The sequence below is a fragment of the Aulonocara sp. 'chitande type north' Nkhata Bay genome, linkage group LG4 (assembly GCF_057382095.1).
Source record: "Aulonocara sp. 'chitande type north' Nkhata Bay isolate Kocher_YH1m ecotype deep benthic linkage group LG4, A_spYH_male_GT1.1, whole genome shotgun sequence".
In the NCBI taxonomy this organism is placed as follows: Eukaryota; Metazoa; Chordata; class Actinopteri; order Cichliformes; family Cichlidae; genus Aulonocara; species Aulonocara sp. 'chitande type north' Nkhata Bay.
Window position 1 is genome coordinate 15,481,579 of NC_141347.1, and position 20,889 is coordinate 15,502,467.

The following is a 20,889-nucleotide window of genomic DNA, read 5'->3' on the forward strand; positions in this document are numbered from 1 at the left end:
TTTAACTGTCATTTCAATAAAAATGCAAATCCTGTCTTTGAAGACAAAAGATCTCACTGTTTTACCTCTGAGAGGATCTGGTAGTGTGGTGATAGCATCACTAGGTGGCAGTGTAGTAAGCAAAATACTGCATGTGAAGATGAAGGCAGATAAAAATGAGCTCTGAAACGGTTTGTTTCAACTTGAGTAATATTTGCATTACTGGGAAAGGAGATTATTCAAAAAATAATGCAAAAAAGGTAATTTCAGATCTGTTTTGCATTGGCAGACAAAAAGAGAGTCTAATAATTCTTGCTTCACTCTTGAAAAATGAGGGCATTTACACAAAGTTAGCAAAGGTTTTTGCCTGTAAGGAATATTTTGCCTATTAGTGCTGAACTGCTGTGACTTTGGCGCTTGTCCAGAGAGGTATGGTAAATAGTCCCTGAGCTATCTGGAAACGAGCCCAGGCCAATTACAGAGCGCACACCTAGGTCCCGTCGTAGGATGAATGCACACATTTCTGTTGGGTAACATTATTCGAGTTGTGCCTAGGTCAGCACCAGTCAGCACTCTCACTTTTTTTCTCCCCCTCTTCTGTACACTGGCACAAATAAAAATATGCTCAATTTCATGACCAGCATAAACTTTTGAACCACCTTAATGAGCTGCAGAGGGACTGAACATACTATTACATCTTTTGGGGTTGTATCATTAAGAGTATCCAGTGTAGAGAAATCTGCCCAATCAAACGTGTTGTTATGCACTGGGAAATAAAGCAGCACCCAGATGTTTTTATAAACTTATAAATAGAATTAACTTCACATGACTGTCACTTGAATAATCATGCGTTTTGACAACATGACCATCAGGCGGGCCCCATTATCTTCAGTTCTGCTTCAAAGAAAACCCTGAGATAGCGACCAGCCTTGTTTGGAGTTAGATAACAGATAATATTTGTAGTATTCATCCACATTACTTTCATGCTTCAGACTCAGGTCAAACTTATTAAACACTAACGAAAGAATTCTCAGAAACCAACACCAGTTCCTACTCAACATCTGGTTAATGTTAAAGCATTCTCTTGTCAACATCATGCAAAAAGAAAAACTGCCACAATTCATTTAAGCACTTTATTACTCTTTATTGAGAGAATACATGTAGTCTGGTTGTGATATAATATAGACAAGTTGAAAGGTTAAAAAGTCAGTTCCTAGGTTACCAAGGTCCAAATACACGCAAATACATACATAAAATATGTTTATACTGGGAGAAGATTACTTAATTTTCAACTACTTGCTTCTACTTCTACGTGACTATTCAATATTTAATACCAGTGTTGGATACATAAAAGGTGATCATCTGACAAACACTTCTTTTCTTGTGCATCCAAGTCATGCAGTGCAGATGCAGCTTCAACTATACTGTTATTCATTTTCAAAAAAATAAAACCCACTGAGCCCACTTTCTAGTCATCACTTCCTATCACGCATGATCAGTCACTGCTAGGTCCTGCCACTAGGGGTCAGCACTCAGACCCTTCTTGAGCCTTGCCATTCGAACTTCCTCCATCAGTTCTTTGAGATACTCGATCTCTCTGGCCATAGATTCGGCCTTCTCTGCCAGCTCTAGGTTCTTCCTCTCCAACAGCACGTGCTCGTCAGCGAGGGCGTCCTTCTCCGCTCTCTTCTTCTGTCTGTAGCGCGTGGCAGCAGTTTTGTTCTGCTCCATCTTCTTCTGTTTTTTGTCTTTTGGAGGCCTCACAGCTGCACGTTCAGGTCCACCTGCACCGCGTGGGGACTTGACCTTGACACTGGTGGTGCTAGGAGAGGGCGGACTAGCTTTGTAATTTGGTTCCGGGTAGGGTCTGCTTCTGGAGGGTGTTTTTGGAGGGGAGGATGGTGGGGAGCAACAAATGACCTTTGACGTGGTGGCCGTGGTGATCCCGACTTCCTTTTTCGGGGCAAGCACGAGGACGATGCGAGTTGGTGAGAGTGAGAGTACAAGCTTTGGGACCTGAGGGACCACAGTGGCTACCACTGGCTTCACCTCACTCTCTGACACATCCACTTCACTGCCAAGGTCCAGGGTAAAGGTAGGGGAGGAGGGAGACTCTACTACGGGGGATTCAGGGTCTGGGGAGGTAGGCTCTGATTTGATTTCGAGCTCCTCTTGAGGCTCTGGGATACAAAGTGGAGAAGAAGGAACCTCCTGCCCATCGATGCAGGATTCAGGATCATCCACAGTGATGACAGCAGTATCTGAACAGACAGTGGAAGATGAAGGGGGCGGTGTACTTGAAAGAGAAGCAGAGGGAGGATCCATGAGCACAGGAGTTGAGAGAGCTGGCAGGGGGAGGGAGTCGAGCTCCATGGGGCAATCAAAGGAGGCCAGGAGGTCTTCTGGAGAGCTGTGAGACTCTTCAGCAGGACTGCAGGAGCCAATCAGCGAGTCCAGGTCAAGGTCACTAAGATCCACCTTCTCGGCCATCCAGTCCAAGTCACTGAGCGCATCCTCTGTGGAGGCAGAGCAAGCAAAACATGAATGAGCTATTAATCTATACTTCGTTACACTCTGACATCAGGTGTCCGAACTTTTAGGTGTTACTCAACAGTAAGTCGTTACCTTTGCCGTCACCTGAGAGCGCCTGGCTACACGTCAGCTGACCTGGGTGGGCCAATAAAGGAAAGAGCAGATCAGACTCCATCCCGACTTTGTCCCCATGGAGGAGGAGGGCCGGCGGAGAGGGAGGAGGGGAGTAGAAGGGCGGAGGAGAAGAGGAAGACGACAGCGATGAGGAGGTGAGGGGGGAAGCAGGTTCAGCATCCCCCTCCAAGCTTCCTCCTCCTTTCTGTTGTTCTTTGTCAGGGCGGAAAAACAGCGAGTCCATGGCGTCAGCCATGGGAGAGGAAGGCCCCCAGAGAAGGGCCTCCATGTCTTCCTGGCCAAACTGTGAGCTGGTCATCATCATGGTCATAATGGCTGTTGTTGGTCACAAATGGGGAGCGTGACAATGCTAGGGTAGCTTCGAATTCTATTATGCTGTCGAATGCAGCAGTGCTGAGGGTTTCCACGTAGGACCTGAAGACAGAAAGATGAACAAATGTTTTTGAATGCCTGAACACCATTTTAGACACACACACACACACACTTCACATTTATTACAGAAAAGAAAGTTCCAAGTATAAACAAAATCATCCTGAGTCAAATTCTTTTAATTTTTACCAACACTGCCCCCAAGACTGCAATACCAGTGATCTATCACGTGTTTCCGCGCAGCTCCCAGTCTTATGACTCTGACGTAAGTCTGCTAGCAAGCGAGGTCAAAGAGTCCGTCTCCCTCCCCACAAAAAAACAAAACAGCTACACTTTTGTTCTCAGTCCGCCTGCAGCGAGCCGCCATTTTGACACAAAGAGGAAACGAACCATTTTCTGAGTGCCACGTTGGCGCTCGGAGGCCGGCATGAGAACACAAGTTTGATTAATCAGCGTGAGAGAGGGTTTAGCGTTTTCACAGATACAATGTTACGAGCTTATTTGCGAAAACTGCGTCAAATGTTACAAATCGTGACAGTAACACGTGTTGCGTCACTTCAGTTTTGTCGTCATTTGATTTAATAGTTTCAAATAAAGGTGTTTAGCGTTCTATTAAATAACTGTATGGCATATATATATATATATATATATATATATATATATATATATATATATATATATATATATATATATATATATATATATATTAAAAACATAACAGCAGACTCGTCAGACCGGCTCCCAGGCCAGACGGTTGTCCCCGACAGCTGGTATGTTAAAAAATAATACTTACGACATTTTTGCTGAATTAGAAGTGACTCAGTGCACTGGCTGGATGCACTGTTTTGCTGGCTGCTGCTGGGTCGCGGCACAATTTCACACTGCCATTTCGGCAAATAGCGCGGTGTCCAACAATATCTGCTCGTTGTCTGTTCCGCAGGAGGGAAAATGGCGATAGTTGTGAGCAGTTCGCGATATAGAGCTGATGCAAGGAGTGGCAATATGCATCCGCCGTGCCCACATTATCAATCCGCGTCACACCCACTGTCTGCTGTCTGTCTGAAAAAGTAGTCACTGAAAATAAACTTCTGAAAGTGACGCAGTATTTGTTAATACCACATCTTTCAATATATATAAGCGTAACTGCCATTTATCTGTATAGATAGCGACTAACTGACTAATTGTTATAATAACATAGCAATAGCTTTATTATAAAGTTTCCTCTAACAGGAAGGTTTTTTCAAAGAACTACTTTTGGGTGGTTAATTTTTTAACAGAATTGAAAAGGATGAACTGTGCTGTTGTTACACAAGTGCCACTGGCATCCCTCCTATACCCATCAAAAAAGAATAAATAGTAACAAAAAACCCCAAAACAAATAAATAAATAAAAACATCATTATGCCAGAGGGAGTGATTATAGAGTGTAATAACAGTCCTGACGGTTATTATAGTGTATGTGGGATTGGGTGAGGGTTGCTGGAGGCCACAGCTCAGTGGAAAAGCAGTTCCTCACTCTGTTTGTGCTAGATTGCTGTGTGTCTATGTGATTGCACATGCTCATTCCACACAGTGTTCACCACAAGGTGTAGGTCCCACAGGTGGGACGTTTATGATTAATTATCTGGTCTGACTGGTGTTAATGACAATGCTTTTCTTCTCATAACATTCAACTAAGTGTGCCACCTAAAGCTAGTAAGCTGTTAAGCATTATGTCAGCATAAAAGGTACTCTATATTGCCAAAAGTATTTACTCATCTGCCTTCTCATGTATATGAACTTGAGTGACTTCCCATTCTTAATCTGTAGGGTTCCATGTGATATCTCCCGTTTGATATCCCACAAAAACTTGCTCATCCGTGTCTCTGTGGGCCTTGCTTTGTACACTGGTGCGCAGTTATGGAAAGGAGCATCCCCAAACTGTTCCCACAAAGTCGGAGTATGAAATTGTCAAAAATCTCTTGGTGTGCTGAAACATTAAGGGTTCCTTTCACTGGAACTAAGGGGCTGAACCCAACTCCTGAAAAACGACCCAACACCATAATTACATTTGCAAACAGAGCAAATGTTTGAAGAAGCAGTCTGCATGCCTGGGTGCTTGATTTTATACACCTATGAAAATGAAAGTGACTGGATCACCTGAATTCAGTGATCCAATGGATAAGTGAATGCTTTTGGCACTATAATGCACATGTGATCTATATTATGAAAATATTGAGATTTGAAATTGTTATATTTTGAATGATTACAACTATACAACTATCAGCCTCTTCAGCATCAGTTAGTCCTGCACTGAACTTTATAAAAGGATCTTGATGGAAGCATTTTAATAAGGTTCCTGCAGGAGCCCCTCAAGCATTAATAGAGGTTCCTCCAGTAACCTTTTTATTTTTCCTAAATTGAGCTATTAAAGGTTCCGTAAGAAAACTACAAGGTGAACAAGGTTCTTTGAATAACCCCAAGATCCTTGAGATTATCCGAATTCTGAGGGAGTGCTGCGCTTAATGAGTCAAACATTCATCTTTTTTTTATACCATAACACAGGTGTAGCGAGGTGAAGAAAACAAGGTGTATGTTGTGAAGCTAAAGCAAGGAGTGTGATATCCTTCTGCAGCATAACCTTATGATTTCTGCCATTGTTTGTATTCTGCACTGCAGCCACTGTCGCTGACTGGTGTCCTAAAAAAATAAAAAGTAATTACTGATACTCAACTTTGCAGGTGATGCAGTACTGTTTATTGATACCACACGATTAAATGCATACAAGAGTAACTTTTGTTAATTTATATATTTAATCATAATTGTTATCAGGACTTCAGTAGTGACTCCAACATAAGCATTTCCATTTTTACAGTGATGTAAATGTACAGGAACTTTCAAATCAATCAAAAAGGAGTCAAGTCAAACACACTTCACATCTCTGTCACACACACACACACACACACACACACACACACACACACACACACACACACACACACACACACACACACACACACACACACACACACAAAGGACAAACACAGTGGTCTTTGATTCAAGATAACTTTTTCCACATGTCAATCAGATGATCCAGTCCTTCCTGTAGACCATCAACCAGCAGGCAAACTTTACCCGAAAAAATGCTCTTATTTGACTTCTTCAGCTTCTGACCATTCTTTTCTGTAAAATAAAGATCCATTTCCTTGGTAAAAGCTTGAAGTAATTTCTCAGATGACGTCCCACCTGGTTGTGCAGCTCTCCCCCCATGAATGTCTGTGTTGCTTTTTCCATCACATAATATGTATAACATCCTCACCGCATCCAGATGAGCGCCTGCACTCTTTAACCTAGCAATGCCGTGCCTTCGCAGCTCCATCACTGTGAAGATAATATAATCTAGACAGCGTTCCAGATCAGCGACACCTTCCATGTAGTCATTTACCAGTTTCTCAACTGCCGTCCTCGTCACCATCTTCTTGCTGACTATAGCGGCGTGAGCGCCCATACCTCCAGCAGATGCAATCATGCCAGCGCCGACAGCTGTCGCAATCAGCGAGGCACCCATGGTCACCGGAGCTAGGACGATCCCCACCACTGCAGCTACCCCTCCCACAGAAGCCGTGGTCCCTCCGGCAATACCCATGTTTTTGTTGTTCTTCTTGATCTTGTTTAGCTTCTCACAGATGGAATGGAAATCTGTGATGATCTTCTGCAGGTCTTCTTTTCGTTTACTCATTAGAAGATTGTAGAGATGCCAAGCCTTTGCAACATTCATGGATCTCTGACTGATTGAGCTTCAAAGAGCAGTGACAGAAGAGACACAAAGTTGTAGCTCATGTAATTAGGTACACAACAGCTTATCTCGCTGACTTCCATCATCACGCTTATGCAGATTTTCATGTTTTTGGTTACCTCATTTCATCCTCTTTGTCACTCTATAGAGTGACAAAGACGAATCAGAGGACGCTGAAATGATTGCACAGAAATGAATACAATAAACTGGACATAACAATATAATAATGCTCTGTGTTAGCAAGGATCATTTTTCACAAATCTTTTTCATGTTTTTTACATTAATTACTACTTCTTGGAATAAAAGAAAGAATAAAAATGCCTTTTTTCAAGGCAATTATGAAACAAATTTTTTCCTTACTTATCATTCTGTTGAACCAGGTCAATAGCCCGCTGAGGTCCTGAGGAAAACAGATCATTTTTATATGAAAAACACTCGCTGACGAGGGAAAGATCACATTGTACTAAATCACAGTTAGATAAAAGATCAGGTAGACTTTACAGGAAAACCCTGATCTTTGTCATGCATTTGTCTGCAAACACCAACTTGTCATTTGTAAAAACAATGAACTGACTTACATCCATGTCCTTTTTACCATAACAGTAACCAAAAGACAACTTTAATACATGTGTATATTATAAAGCGTGCGTGTCGTATAACTGCAGAGCGCGCTGTCTCTCTCACCAACTCATCTGAATCATCCTGAAGGATCTCGAGGTACCGAGGTGTCTCAGAGTGCACTGATCCTCCAGACACTGAATGTGATGATGGTGGGTTCAGCGGAAGCTGTGGTGGTGTGTTCTGTAATGGACATAATATTTTGGTTGTCAGCTTTCCTATAACAGGAATACTCCAGTTCAGGTAAATAAAATAAGCCATTTCCATAGCAGGAAATTGTTATAATCAACTTCAAGATCATTATTATTCCCATGAGTTTCACAGGTGACTCTGCTGTGGAAATTTTCCAGCCGTGAAAGCCGCTTGGCTCTCGCAGTTGTGTTATTGCTAGTCACAGACGTGGTACACAGAGGAGAAATCCAATTCAACTGATTTTTCCTCTTATGTCAGGGTTTATACATTTATGTCACTGATGTTATACAATGGGTCCAGATTAGGGAGATAAGTCTGTGTAGTCCCAAAAAGGTTGATTCTGTTCATCTGGACTTAGCGTGGGAGAAACCTTTCGTTTTTAAGAAGATTTTATATATACTACTAGATATAAAATCCAAGTGCCTTAGTTTTAAAATGACTTGGTGTTCAGGACTGGCAGGCCTTTCAACAGTACAGATCATGAAAGAAAGCCCACTTCTTCAAAGAGGCCGGTTGCCTTGAATGTAAATGCTTGAAAAAGAATTTGTGGCTTATGAAATTCAATAAAAAACTATGACTTTATAGCGTGATGAAGCATAGAGATATTTTTTAAAAGCGATCAGCTGGTAACTCAACGTACAGACTTGAAACTTGGACAAGTTAATCAGTGGACCGTCACCAGCTGTTGTGACAAATTTCAGAAATTTTAACTCACAAAAAAATATGTGAGCTGCTATGGACCTGCATGGTAGAGCAGGAGGGAGATAATGTAAAAACATATAAACACTGTGTAGCATTAGTTTGTGAAACCCGAGAGAAGTCTGTATCCATATTGCATGACTTTTAATTTGCAGTTTACCCGTGTACTGTAGTTGTTTCCAGTGACGTTCAGTGATTCTTGAGAACGAGCCTGTGAGACAGGAGTTAGATGTGTGGAGCCTGCAGGGGAAGGTGGGGACTGACATTCTGGCTTGTTCTAGTCACACACAAAAAGTTAACATAAGACAAATATTTCATATAATACTATTTTAACTAGAGAGAGTCAGGTCCTATTTATGTCCTCTTATTGTAATACTTATTTAGCTCCAGCTTAGAAAATATTACAATTCACATTCAGATGTCTCAGAGAAGTCTGTCTTTACATTTATGACATGAGGGAAATATCTTGTCGAGCATGGAGCACTTACCTCGTATCTCTGACTCGCTGAAGACTGTGTTTCATAATATTGGGGGGGACTTTGAAAACGATGAGGCCGAGGAGGGGGAGGAGGAGGCTGTTTAATATGCAGATCTGGATTCTGTGGCAAAAAATAAAGTGCAAATTACACATTTATTTAGCATTTAACCAGAAGCAGATCTTTCAACAGATTAATCCTCCAAAGACAAAACCAAATCCAGAAAAGGGAATAAAAACAGATCTAATGGAAATAAAAAAGCATTTTTCAAAAGTAATAAATGGAACAGGTTGGATCAGGAAGTCGTTTCTGGAACCAGTGGCATATTAGGTTTTTTACAGACAAGAAATATTTTTATTACTAATCTTAATGCTTAAAAATAATCCCAAAAATTCCCTTTGTGGGTTGACCTTGATAAAGTGTGCTTGTCAGTGCTCGACACGTAATATAAGTGTGGTGTAAAGTCTTTATTATCTGTCATTCCATCTCTTAATGATGAGCGCATGCTTTTCTGCACTGTTAATCGCTGTGATGGCGTGCATCCAAGGACCAACTCTCATACTCGTAAAGGCGAAGAGTTTCTCCCTGAGATAGTGCTGCTGCTGGGGGATTCCTGGAGATGAGATGAAAAGAAAAGTTTGTTAGTCCGGTTTGTGGTCTGAGAATCAATGACCTACTTCCTCTCAAGTTATAGTTGCATGATGTGCTTGAGTATGAACAAAAATCTGAGTGTAGTCCAACATTTTACAGAGCTGAGTATTCCTGCTGTTTACTGCTGGGTTGGACCAACATTGCCACAATATTACTAAAACTCTGGTAAAATATTATCTCGACTATAGTTGCAAGCAACAGTGAATAGCCAGGCAGTTTAGCTGGTCAAAGTTGACGTGGCAACTGTAGCCAGTGATCAAGAAACAAAGTTTTGTGGCAAGAGATGTAAACAGTTGCTGAAATATAATCTCATTTCCTGTGTGAGGGTGTCTCCACCTTATTCATTCGAATTTAGTCAAACTGAAACTCGTTTGCTTCAAAAGGGATGTGTTTAAATGCAGGTCCAGCTTTGACCAGCTTTGGCTGGTAGCTCAAGATACTGACACGAAACTTGGAGAAATTAATCAGGGGACGGTCACCAACTGTTGTGCTAAATTTCAAAAATGTTCCCATACATTTAATGGGCTGCCGTAGAGCTGCATGGGGGAGCAGGAGGGAGATGAAGAACAGATCTATAAACCGGTGAAAACGCTATGTTTGCTTGTATAGGTTCAGAGAAGCTCAGAGAAGAAGCGTTCTCTGTAGTGCATCACTTTAAGTTTGCGGTTTAGTTTGCTCACTTACGTTTGGTGATTCCTGAGAAAGAGCTGGAAAAACAGGAGTTAGATGTGTGGAGCCTGCAGAGGGAGGCCTGGATTGATGATCTGATGTGTTCTTTAAAAAAAAAGAAAGAAAGAAAGAAAGAAAATGAAAATGCATAATACTATTTGATTCAACAAAGATTCAGGTTCCATGCATGTATTTTTGTTCTAATAACAATTTAACGCCAGCTTAGAAAATAATATATTGCACATTCAGATGTTGAAGAGAAGTCTGACTCTACGTTTATGACCTGAGGGAAATATCTTGATGACGATGGAGCCCTTACCTCGTATCTTTGACTCGCTGATGAACTCATCTGGCCATAACTGCTGTGGGAAGCTGGAAAACGATGAGGCTGAGGAGGGGGAGGAGGAGCCTGTTCAATGTGTAGATCTGGAGTCTGTGGCAGAAAAATAAATTGCAAATTATACATGTAGCATTTACAATAAATTCAAACAATTTTCTGGACTGGCAGGAATATCAAAGTCAGTCAGAGCATTTGAATTAAAAAGATACAGTCTCCTGTCAAGAGATTTATTCTAAAAGACACTTCTTCAGCGGAGAGTCAGAGAGTGGAGAAACACACGCTGCAGTTTTTACTTGCAAGGGCGGTCAGAGAGCGCTCACATCAGAGTGGGGGCCCTGTGATGTGCGCTCTGTTCTTGCACTTGTCTTTATTTATACACAAGAATAATACAACAGTGAATACATTTGTTCAGTGGAATGTTGATACGTGAGCAGGTGCATATGTGGTTGTGTATGTTAGGTGTATGTGTGTGTGTGATTCTGAAGGACGCGGCCCCTCTTCTTGTTAGGGAGTGAAGATAAAAATGTTCTCTCCACTTCCTGGTAGGGAGTGAAACCGCTTGTTCAGCTCTTATTATCGCTGTGAGAAGAACAAGTCTTGTAGTGAACAACAGTCTAAGTCATCAAAAGGTTATTATGCAGTATTCTATCACATGCAAACTTATATCATTAAAAGCTTATACTGACTACTAAGTACAATTTTCCATTGACATCTCCACAAACTCTAAATGTCATCACAGAATACATCTACAAATAGACAGTGATTATGTGGGAATGCTGTGGAAGAGCATTAGGAAAAACTTTCAGGTTAAAAAATTAAGCTTCCAGTCATTGAGTCAGCTATGGATCATATCAGAGACGTATTGAAGAAGAGGACCTTTGAACAGGATAAACATTCAAAGACATTACCAAATTCACAAAGGGATAGCGAGAAAAGGACTAAATGGAACAAAGGTTTGGCCTGATCAAATGCAGATTGTGTTCTCCATTAGTTATTCCTGTGACTTTCTGGATTCTTGTAACTAGCACAGAATGAATGTAAAGGTTAGGCTTGGCCGTGAGTTTGAAAAGTGAATACAACTCATGGTATCTTAAACTTTCAGTCTTTCTAGGAGCCTGCATGTGGTGACTAATGTGGTTCCAAAAAGGCATGAAAATGTACAGAAATAGATGCTTGCTTGTTCAGTGACCTCATTAAACACCTCCCAGCTGAGTTTTTGGTCTTTACCAGCACTGCATGATATCTATCTTGATCAATTCTGGCCCCAGCTGGAGTAAAATAAAACTAGTGACTGATGTCACAATGGCTACACCTTTTCTTCTATATGGTCTGTGGTTTTAACACTGACCTGTTATATATAATACGTCAGCACAACTCTGAGAAGTCCACATTTAGTTTGTGTTTTTGTCTTATGTTCACGGAGCTTGTCTAACAACCATGAAAAGGCATTAGCTTCCTTGTCACAAAACCCACAAGGACGCATAGTTCCCCAAGTATTCTTTCTAAAGATAAAAGTACTTTTCTACCATCACGGGTGAATGAGCATTTGAAGCGCTTTCTGCGATTGCTGGTTTTTCAGCATTTTTTTTAGTATCGGTTGGTGGTTTGGGAGCAGGGCGAGCAGGCTGAGGCCTCTTATAGCCCACAGGGGATCCACTGGAAGTCTGGTCACAAAAAAGAGGAAATGAATCAATACATACTTATTAGTATCTGCTATCTTTATGAGCCAATATGTGATTAAGTGAAAAAAAAGAGCTCAACTTACCGCAGTAGGTGCTATGCTTCCAGCCTTATTGGAGGACTCAGCTTTGTTACTGGTGCTATTGGTTTGTTGATATAATTTCAACCTGGGCGCTGGTACAGGCTTGACTTTAATTTCTGGTTGAGCTTCATGTGTGTCATCAGGCTGTCAAAAATAGCAGGCAATTAGCATTTTGTTATCTGCTACTCCAGTGCCAAACAAGCAGGGACGCTGTGTAAAATGCAAATAAATGCAGAATGCAATGATTGAGAAATCTCATAAAGTCAAATTGTTTTCAAACTGTTTAAAACAAGTAATTTCCCCATGGGGATCAATAAAGTATCCATAAAACTGTCTAAACAGAGAAATATACCATTTTTAAGAAAAAAATTGCGCCATGTTTTTTACCAGCTCCTCTTCTTCATAAACGTCTGCTAGACTTTTGGGAATGAAACGTTGTCTGACTGTAGGCAGGCAAGTTCACAACCAGGACTCTTCTACTACTAAGTCATGGTACACTATTAGATGCAATGTGTGGCTCAGCATTATCTGCTGAAATGTCATGGAAACTCTGGATGGGAGCATATGTTGCTCTAAAACCTGTGCATCCCGTTCAGCATCGACGCTGTCCTTCTAAACGTGCAGACTGCCAATGCCATAGGCACTAATGCAACCCGTTAGAAATGCAGACTGTTGAACTGAGTGCTGATAACAAGGCGGATGGTTCTGTTCCTCTTCAGTCTGGGGAACACGGCATCCACGTTATCCATAAAGAATTCCAAATTTCTATTCGTCTGACCACAAAAAGGTTTTCCACTTTGCCTCAGAGAAGACAGCAGCATGATAGTTTGCCCTCTTGTGAATAAAATATGGGTTCACAGGATTTGCAAATCATTGCATTCTGTACAAGCAACAGTTTAATTACAAAAATATTGAGCTTAATTAAAGGAAAGCTGAAAGATTTGTTTATTCACATACAAGGCCTAAAATTCCATTTTTTTATACTGCTATAAATGTTCAGAATTCTTCTAGAGAATAGATACAATGTTTAAATTAGAAGTGTGAACACCCAAAAAATAAAGACTCAGCAGTTCATGGACGCAGGAGGTTAATGTGAATCAGTTTTTACCAGTAAAGCGTCCGGGTCTTCGTAGATAGGCTGTTGGATTTCATCTGAGCTGGCTGACTCCATTGTGTCATTTGTCCTTCAGGGACTGGATGACTTTGGAGTTTAAAGTGTGACAGAAATGAAAAAAAAAAAAAACTCATTATTTTTGATAAAGGAAAAAGAATGCCTATTTGTTTAGTTGATTTGTCAGGAAAACACAACTCATAATTAGATGTTACAAGAAATTCTTCTGTTAACCAGGAACTGCTAGGAAGGGATTTTTTTTTTTTACCTTTTTTTTTTTTTAAGTTCAGTTTCTATACATTTTATCTCCTGACAATCTTTCAAAAACCTAACTTAATACCTTCCTTTCCCCAGCTCCACCTCTACAACATATAAGACTACACATGTGCATATGATGTGGCTGTCTATGGATTGGATTTTAGCAGCTATCATGGGCCAGTTATGCACTTATGGCCCTCTCCAGGATTATTGGTTTGTTGATATCTCAGGAAAACACACTTATAAGAACAGCAGTGAACCACTGAAGGCCTTCATTCTAGATTTAGCAAGAATCTTAAAGACACGTGTCAAGATTAGAGATGAAAAAGTTTGTTATGTCATATTTTTAAGGACCTGATGTTCAGCCACACCTGACACTGCCGTTAATAATGGCATTAGACATTATTTTAGATGATTTTCTCTGACTTTATTAGCTCTGTTTCAGGAAAAGCTATTTTCAAGTCCAGTCCAATGCAATCTCTACTTGCAACTGGCCATCTTTACAGACAAATTGCAGCAAACCGCGGCTTTCCTGTAATTATTTAATACTTTTATACTGTCTTCCTCAGCTAGACTATAAATACTTGTTTTGTTTTCTCATGGGTTATAGCAGAAAAGTTGGGTTATGCAGTTAAATGATCAGACTCGTGCAAGGAAAAAACAATACATGCCTAGAATGCAATGACAAGTTAGCTTATGTGTGACTTGCATCGCTGATAAAAACGAATGTGTCTTTCCTAACAGAAGCCTTTACAGGAAGCGTGCGACACCTGCAAACACATCTGCAGTCTGGTTAAAAAGATGTGTGAAATCTTCTTTGAATGAACAATTATGTTCCAAAACATAATTGGAACATGGGATCCAGTTATGTTTTACTATATCTATTATATCTTACACTAAACTGAGTATTTAACTGTATAAGCTGCAGCATATAGGTGATAGCTCTTCAACTCATGCTCAAACTCTTGGTGATGGTGACATTTTCTTTGTAACATTATGTAGCTTTTAGGCCTTTTAATGTTCTATAATATTAATATTTTCTATAGAATATTCTTTTAATTCTATAAAAATAAAATAAATAAACACAAGAAAAGGCCATTCTTACCACCGTGCTCCCGTTTAGAAGGTAACTTTATCTGCTATTCCTTGTATTTTCCTTCATGACTCCAGTGTGTTAAAGGATTTTAACACACTGGATGCTGTACTGGTAGCACCTGTCGCGCCACAGTGCCTGCTCCTCCCACCAGCGTCATGATGGAGGCGCAAATATGTGGGTGGATCCAGTTTCTAGACAGGAACACGAGAAGCTCGAGAAATACCAAGGCTCAGAGAAGAGTGTGAAAAAATGTGGAGGGTGGTAATCGGAGCACTAGGTGCGGTAACTCCCAAACTAGGCGAGTGGCTCCGGCAGATCCCAGGAACAACATCAAAGATCTCTGTCCCGAAGAGCGCAGTCCTAGGAACAGCTAAGATACTACGCAGGACCCTCAAGCTCCCACAACTCTGGTAGAGGACCTGAGATTGAAGGACAGACCGCCCGCCGGGGCGAGAGCTGAATCATATATATATATAAATTCCCCGTTCGCCCCTGTGGGCGGTTTAGCCTTCAAGCTCGGTGGTTTACCTTTTGACGTTGGGAATATTTTCTTGGCACACTTTGAGGCCCACAACACCAACTGAGCATCAGTTAAACTGAACAGCCTGAGTAGTGTGCTGACCATGTCCATCCCTTCTTCAACACAGTGTATCGATCATCTGATGTCTGTTTCCAGCTGAATATCTGTCATGAAGCTCAAATCAAATCATCACAAACTGGTTTCTTGAACATGACAATGAATTCACTGTACTTAAATGGCCTCAGCTGTCACTAGATATTAATCCAATAGCACATCTTTGGTTTATAGTGGAATGGGAAATTCACATCACGGACATACAGCTGGTAAATCTGCAGCAACTGTGTGATGCTGTCATGTTAATATAGACCAGAATCTCTGAGGAAGGTTTCCAGCACCTTGTTGAATGCATGAAAAATTAAGTTAACGCAAAAGGGGGTCCAAACTGATACTAGTGAGGTGTACCTAATAAAGTGGTTGGTGTTCTGTGTTTCCCTTTTTATATTGAGTTGTCTCTGGATGAGGTCTCTTTGTCTCCTGCACATTTCCCAGCCTCCCCTGGTTTTTGGACTGTTCACCTTAGGACTCGGGTTTAGATCACAGATTACAGCTACTTCCATTTTGTTATATAATTATCTGTCATATGACGTGCTGTTGGGCACCACACATCATCACATCCCTGCCTATATAAACAGTAGGGATAAGTGTCTAATAATGCTACCCTTTTACTCCAATAATTACATGGATGTTTAATATATTTGAACATACCTAAAACAGTGTATCCAACCAACAATTTCAACTGTGAGGTAACAGTCCTAAGTGAAAACAAGCCAAAAGTGTGCATATTCATATTTGAGTAGGACTTTAAATGGTGAGCTTCTAAAAGCAGCGGTCAGTCATTTGGACACTGTGGAATGACTTTCTAAAAGCAGCAGAAGAAAAAAAATCGAGTCCTCGTGGCTTGGTTACTTCCCTATTTTATCAAAAACCACAGGCTGAATACTACTCGCCATGTCAAGCATTTATAAAAACCAACTATCTTATAAACACCAGTGCCTTTACCAAAGATGAAACTGCAGCAGGAGCCCATGTTTTTGAAACTCAATTGACACACACATCTCTCTAACTCTATTTAGTCAGGTCTGTGTTTGAGGAGCCTCATCAAAAGTAGCCTTTCACCAACAGCCAGTAACAAACTGCATGTTTACAGATTATTCACCGAGCTTTTTGTGGGACGTTTTCCATTATTTTAACACATCTGTGCAATGCGCAGTGAGCAGAGTAGAACTCGTGACCCGTCACACACCTAGTGCGCCTGTTTGTAGCTCTGAGTGACGGCCGCACTCTTCAACCAATGGCAGCTTCCTTTTCATTATTGCCCTCCAACCGCGGAGCCGCAGAGCGGACAAAGCCGAGTGAGAGCGGATGTTATCGAAGTACTTTCACTCAGCTTTAGTGCGTCAGTTGAAGTAGACGGTTCCGCGTTTCTGCGTCCATTAGCCTCGGAAATTAAGTGGACTTTTACTCTGGAGGTCAGAAATGAGTCGACTGCAGATATTTTGTGTGGCCGGGGTGCTGCTGCTAGCACAATGCACCGCCATCCTGAGGTAAATAACATTTATCTGCCAGTAGTGATGTAACTTGCGCGTGCTACTATTGCTATCCGTCCCTCTGACTTTAAATAAGGATTCATGAATGCTCGCGTGCTGTTGTCCTTTCCGGTCTGAGGCAGCACCTGTCGCAGGTGTACTTAAAAATATTATTTACTGCCAGTTTTGTCCACTTGAGAGGCTTCAGTGTGAGAAGGGTTTCCGTGTGGACAGCACCAGGAAGCTGCATCTTTGCGCGCGTGACTCGCGCGCGCATCCTTTAATTAAATCTCGTTTTGTTATGGCAGAGTTCCTCTTTATAAAACAAGGAGCCTGCGCCGCCTGATGAGCGATAATGGGTTGTCCGTGGATGAGCTGCGGGCTTTGGCGAAGAGCACCGGATCACCGGACAGCGCTCCATCCCCACAGCTGCCCGTGGAAAGGCTGACCAACTTCTTGGATGTATGTATCACCTGCAGGACACTTCAGTTAAAAGTTACAAATTAACAGTTCATGCATGAACGTAAATACACCTAATGTTAGTGTGCAGGTCTTATTCAAGGGTCAATCGCATATTTTAACCTGTGAGAGAGAGATTTTAAATTAAGTAAATATTAGACTTAAGCACCTGTGATAACACATGTTTTCCCCCCCTTTCTTCTTTGCTCTGTATTTGAAATAACTTGGGGGATGGAAAAAAAAGTCTGAGATTAATGCTAAGATTAATTTTGTGCTGAGAACTAGTACAGCTGAAAGACAAACTGTTATATTGGCAGTAACTCCTGCACGATCCTGCTTAACTTTGTCGGTACTGCATTGTTTCCCGGTTTTGTCTCCTTAGTCTCAGTACTATGGGATTATAAGTATTGGCACCCCACCACAGAACTTCACTGTGCTGTTTGACACTGGCTCCTCCAACCTGTGGGTCCCCTCCATTCACTGCTCCGTGTTGGATATTGCCTGCTGTGAGTTTGAATATTTATTTATTTGTTATTTTTGAAAAAAGGACTTCAGATTCAAAAGCTTTTAGTAACTTTAATGCCAAAGTTTGATGGGTTCTTTCTCTGCCCTGTGCACCACCTTTCCACAAGATTTTATGAAAATACACTGTGGTTTTTACATAGCACTCAACAGTCAGAGACAGAGTGCTATTGACTTATTGGAACCACATCCTCATTTAGATTTGACAGCATATGTGGTGGATAATGGCAGGGGCCCCTCAGGGGCCTGGGAGCAGCTCACTGGGCAGCTCCCCATGTATGCAGGAGTATGAAGTCCAACAAATCCATGAATTTTAAGTATGATTGATGGTTTTCTCTTATCAGGGTTTCATCACCGCTACAACTCAAAGAAGTCGAGCACATATGTCAAGAATGGCACAGAGTTCTCCATCCAGTATGGCAGGGGCAGCTTGTCTGGCTTCATCAGTGGGGACACTGTCACTGTGAGTTTGAGAAACACTCAGTCACTATCACTAAGCTCTTTGTTTGACTGCATTTCTCAGTTTTGGTGATCACACCATTCCTGGCATTCCTTCGAAGCATTTATTGTGTATTAACCATTCCCTCTTATTCCTTTGGCATGGATTGCAGGTTGCAGGTCTGTCTGTGCCTGGGCAGCAGTTTGGAGAAGCGGTGAAGCAACCCGGGATCACGTTTGCCTTTGCGCGATTCGATGGGGTGCTGGGCATGGGCTACCCCTCAATATCTGTAGCTGATGTCATGCCGGTGTTTGACACGGCCATGGCTGCCAAGCTACTCCCCCAGAACATTTTCTCTTTCTACATTAGCAGGTTGGTATGCAATTGACAGTTTAGCCTTACACTGCTGTATTATTTAAACTGTGTGGAGAAGTCAGCTGTGAAAATGTGTTTGGTGTTTTTTGCTAACACGATGGCTTCTTTTTACTTTTACCTTCCACCAGAGACCCGACCGCAGAAGTAGGAGGGGAGCTGACGCTGGGAGGGACAGACCCGCAGTACTACACTGGAGACCTGCACTATGTTAATGTGACACGAAAGGCCTACTGGCAGATCGGGATGAACAGGTGAGAAGGAACCTGAGTGGCTTTGTTCTTAAAAGTTGAATAGTCCACATGACACATGACAGACTTTCTGTTCCCTGTTTGTCATGGATACTATCCGTGACGTCAAAGTGAGCGTGCATGCAGGAAAAAAACATTTCAGATTAGATTAGGTTAGATTGTTATTATTTCTGCCTACAGAAATATATGTTTCCATAGTGTGGATCTGAGCACATTAAATGCATTAAGGGTATAGGGAATAGAAGGGTGCAGGTGGGTAGCAACACAGTTTGCAGAGGGGCAGCAGCTGTGCGTAAGTTAAAGCAGTATAAGCAGTGTGACATATGTGAGATTTGCCAGTTGGATGTGTAGGCGGATGAAAGTTGGGTTTAAATGTGTGGTGAACAGCAGATAGTGAACATAAGCTCATGCCCCTTCTTTCTTGGTCCCACCATGCTGGTTCCTTCTTACCGTCCCCACAGAGTTGATGTTGGCAACCAGCTGACTCTTTGCAAAGCCGGTTGCCAGGCTATTGTTGACACAGGGACGTCCCTAATTACGGGTCCTAAGGAGGAAGTCAAGGCACTGCAGAAAGCCATTGGAGCGATCCCCCTGCTCATGGGAGAGGTAAAGATGAGTGTGTAATTACAAGCCACCCACTGCATCTTTCCACCTTGATTTTTAACTTAATTTTGACATACATTTTCTGTCCCCTTCAGGCCTTGATCGAGTGTAATAAGATTCCAACTCTCCCCGTTATCTCTTTCGACATTGGAGGAAAGACGTTCAACTTGACCGGAGAGGATTATGTCGTGAAGGTATTGACTTAAACCAATAAGAAGTGGTGTTTTTAAGTCATAATAAAATCTAATGACAGTTTTTGTAATTATTGCCCAAAAACTGTAAGAAACAATCATCAGTTGTCACATGTCCTTTAGTGGTAGTGAGGTCAAAGATGATGATTGCTGAGGGTAAGGAGTAAAATCTTTCCCCTTGTCTGCAGGAGTCTCAGCTGGGTGTGACTATCTGTCTGTCAGGCTTTATGGCCATGGATATCCCACCTCCTGCAGGACCCCTCTGGATCTTGGGAGATGTATTCATTGGGAAGTACTACACAGTGTTCGACAGGAATGCTGATCGCGTGGGGTTCGCCCCTACCAAGTAGACAATGAAACAGTGTAAGATATACTGCACTTCTCCTTTTTAACAGTAATTTCACTTTAAAAGTCCCGCAATGCAAAATTTCATCGACAGTCTTGCTTTATTTGATTTGCAGAGATATCTGACATTTGCATGCAGAAACGAGGTTTTCATTAATCACCAAATGATTTGCAGTGAGCTAATAGGGACGCTACATTAATGACCACAAATCAAAGGAGTGATGTGAACAAAGGGACTACTACAACCCATTTCTTACACTTGTCTGTTTAAATACTTTTGATTTTTTTTAGCTTTAACATATATTTTATAGAATACTATGCAAACCTGTGCATTTCAATGTCTTTGGATGGTTTAAATTTGTGTGATTTGAAGTGTGCGACACCTTTTGTACACAAAAAGCACAATAATATGAACAAAAGTACTGGGCTACCTACACATTACTCCTGCAGGAGCGGCTGGAAATCCATGCCATGAAGCTCCCAACATACAATTTTGGTGCCCATGTTAACGCCAGCAGAGGTTTGGACCTCTACAGTTACGGAGCCAGGAGAGCAATGGCAACTTTAATGCTGTCAGTGACCCCATCCTATAATTTTATATGGTTTGACTCTTCGTGGCTTGTTTTCTGAGGTATCTAAACATTTCCACTTTGCAATACCGCTTATAACTGATTGTAGAATATTTAGGAGGAAAGAATTCCCCAGGCTGCCTTGTTGCAATGGTAGCCATCCTATTACAGCACCATGCTTTAAGGTGGGGCCCACTGCTGTTGTCCATACAGTGTATATGAGGATTTGTGTAACATGCATTTTTGAATTTGATTACTGACTTTTGACAAAATAAAACTTTAAAATAAATAAATATTTTGTCACTTTTTTTGGGAGACATGTTTATTAGTTGTAACCCATCAGTGTGGAACCACAATATGCTTTAAGTCAA

The 20,889-nt window shown here is 41.5% G+C and overlaps 3 protein-coding genes across 4 annotated transcripts; 1 reads left to right on the top strand and 2 right to left on the bottom strand.

Moving 5' to 3' along the window:
- Positions 1-1,098: 1,098 nt before the first annotated feature.
- Positions 1,099-3,998, bottom strand: atf4b (activating transcription factor 4b). The gene is made up of 3 exons (XM_086288678.1): positions 3,809-3,998; positions 2,605-3,060; positions 1,099-2,495 (listed from the first exon to the last, which is right to left on the bottom strand). The coding sequence occupies exons 2-3, from the start codon at positions 2,954-2,956 to the stop codon at positions 1,498-1,500; spliced, it is 1,350 nt and encodes a 449-aa protein (XP_086144804.1). The 5' UTR covers positions 2,957-3,060; positions 3,809-3,998; the 3' UTR covers positions 1,099-1,497.
- Positions 3,999-6,624: 2,626 nt separating this feature from the next.
- On the bottom strand, positions 6,625-14,748 carry LOC147332232 (uncharacterized). Of its 2 annotated transcripts, XM_086290579.1 has the most exons (12): positions 14,671-14,748; positions 13,305-13,397; positions 12,200-12,340; positions 11,961-12,098; positions 10,414-10,527; positions 10,110-10,199; positions 9,337-9,387; positions 8,787-8,897; positions 8,459-8,575; positions 7,474-7,590; positions 7,150-7,189; positions 6,625-6,790 (listed from the first exon to the last, which is right to left on the bottom strand). In XM_086290579.1, the coding sequence occupies exons 2-12, from the start codon at positions 13,365-13,367 to the stop codon at positions 6,768-6,770; spliced, it is 1,005 nt and encodes a 334-aa protein (XP_086146705.1). In that variant the 5' UTR covers positions 13,368-13,397; positions 14,671-14,748; the 3' UTR covers positions 6,625-6,767. The 2 variants fall into 2 exon arrangements, with proteins under 2 accessions (XP_086146705.1, XP_086146704.1); XM_086290578.1 differs by having other exon boundaries at positions 6,660-7,189.
- A 1,837-nt stretch (positions 14,749-16,585) lies between these two features.
- On the top strand, positions 16,586-20,817 carry napsa (napsin A aspartic peptidase). The gene is made up of 9 exons (XM_086288681.1): positions 16,586-16,785; positions 17,076-17,229; positions 17,609-17,732; positions 18,093-18,211; positions 18,360-18,559; positions 18,691-18,813; positions 19,272-19,416; positions 19,509-19,607; positions 19,793-20,817. Exons 1-9 carry the CDS (start codon positions 16,718-16,720, stop codon positions 19,952-19,954), a joined length of 1,194 nt encoding a protein of 397 aa, XP_086144807.1. The 5' UTR covers positions 16,586-16,717; the 3' UTR covers positions 19,955-20,817.
- The last annotated feature ends 72 nt before the right edge of the window (positions 20,818-20,889 follow it).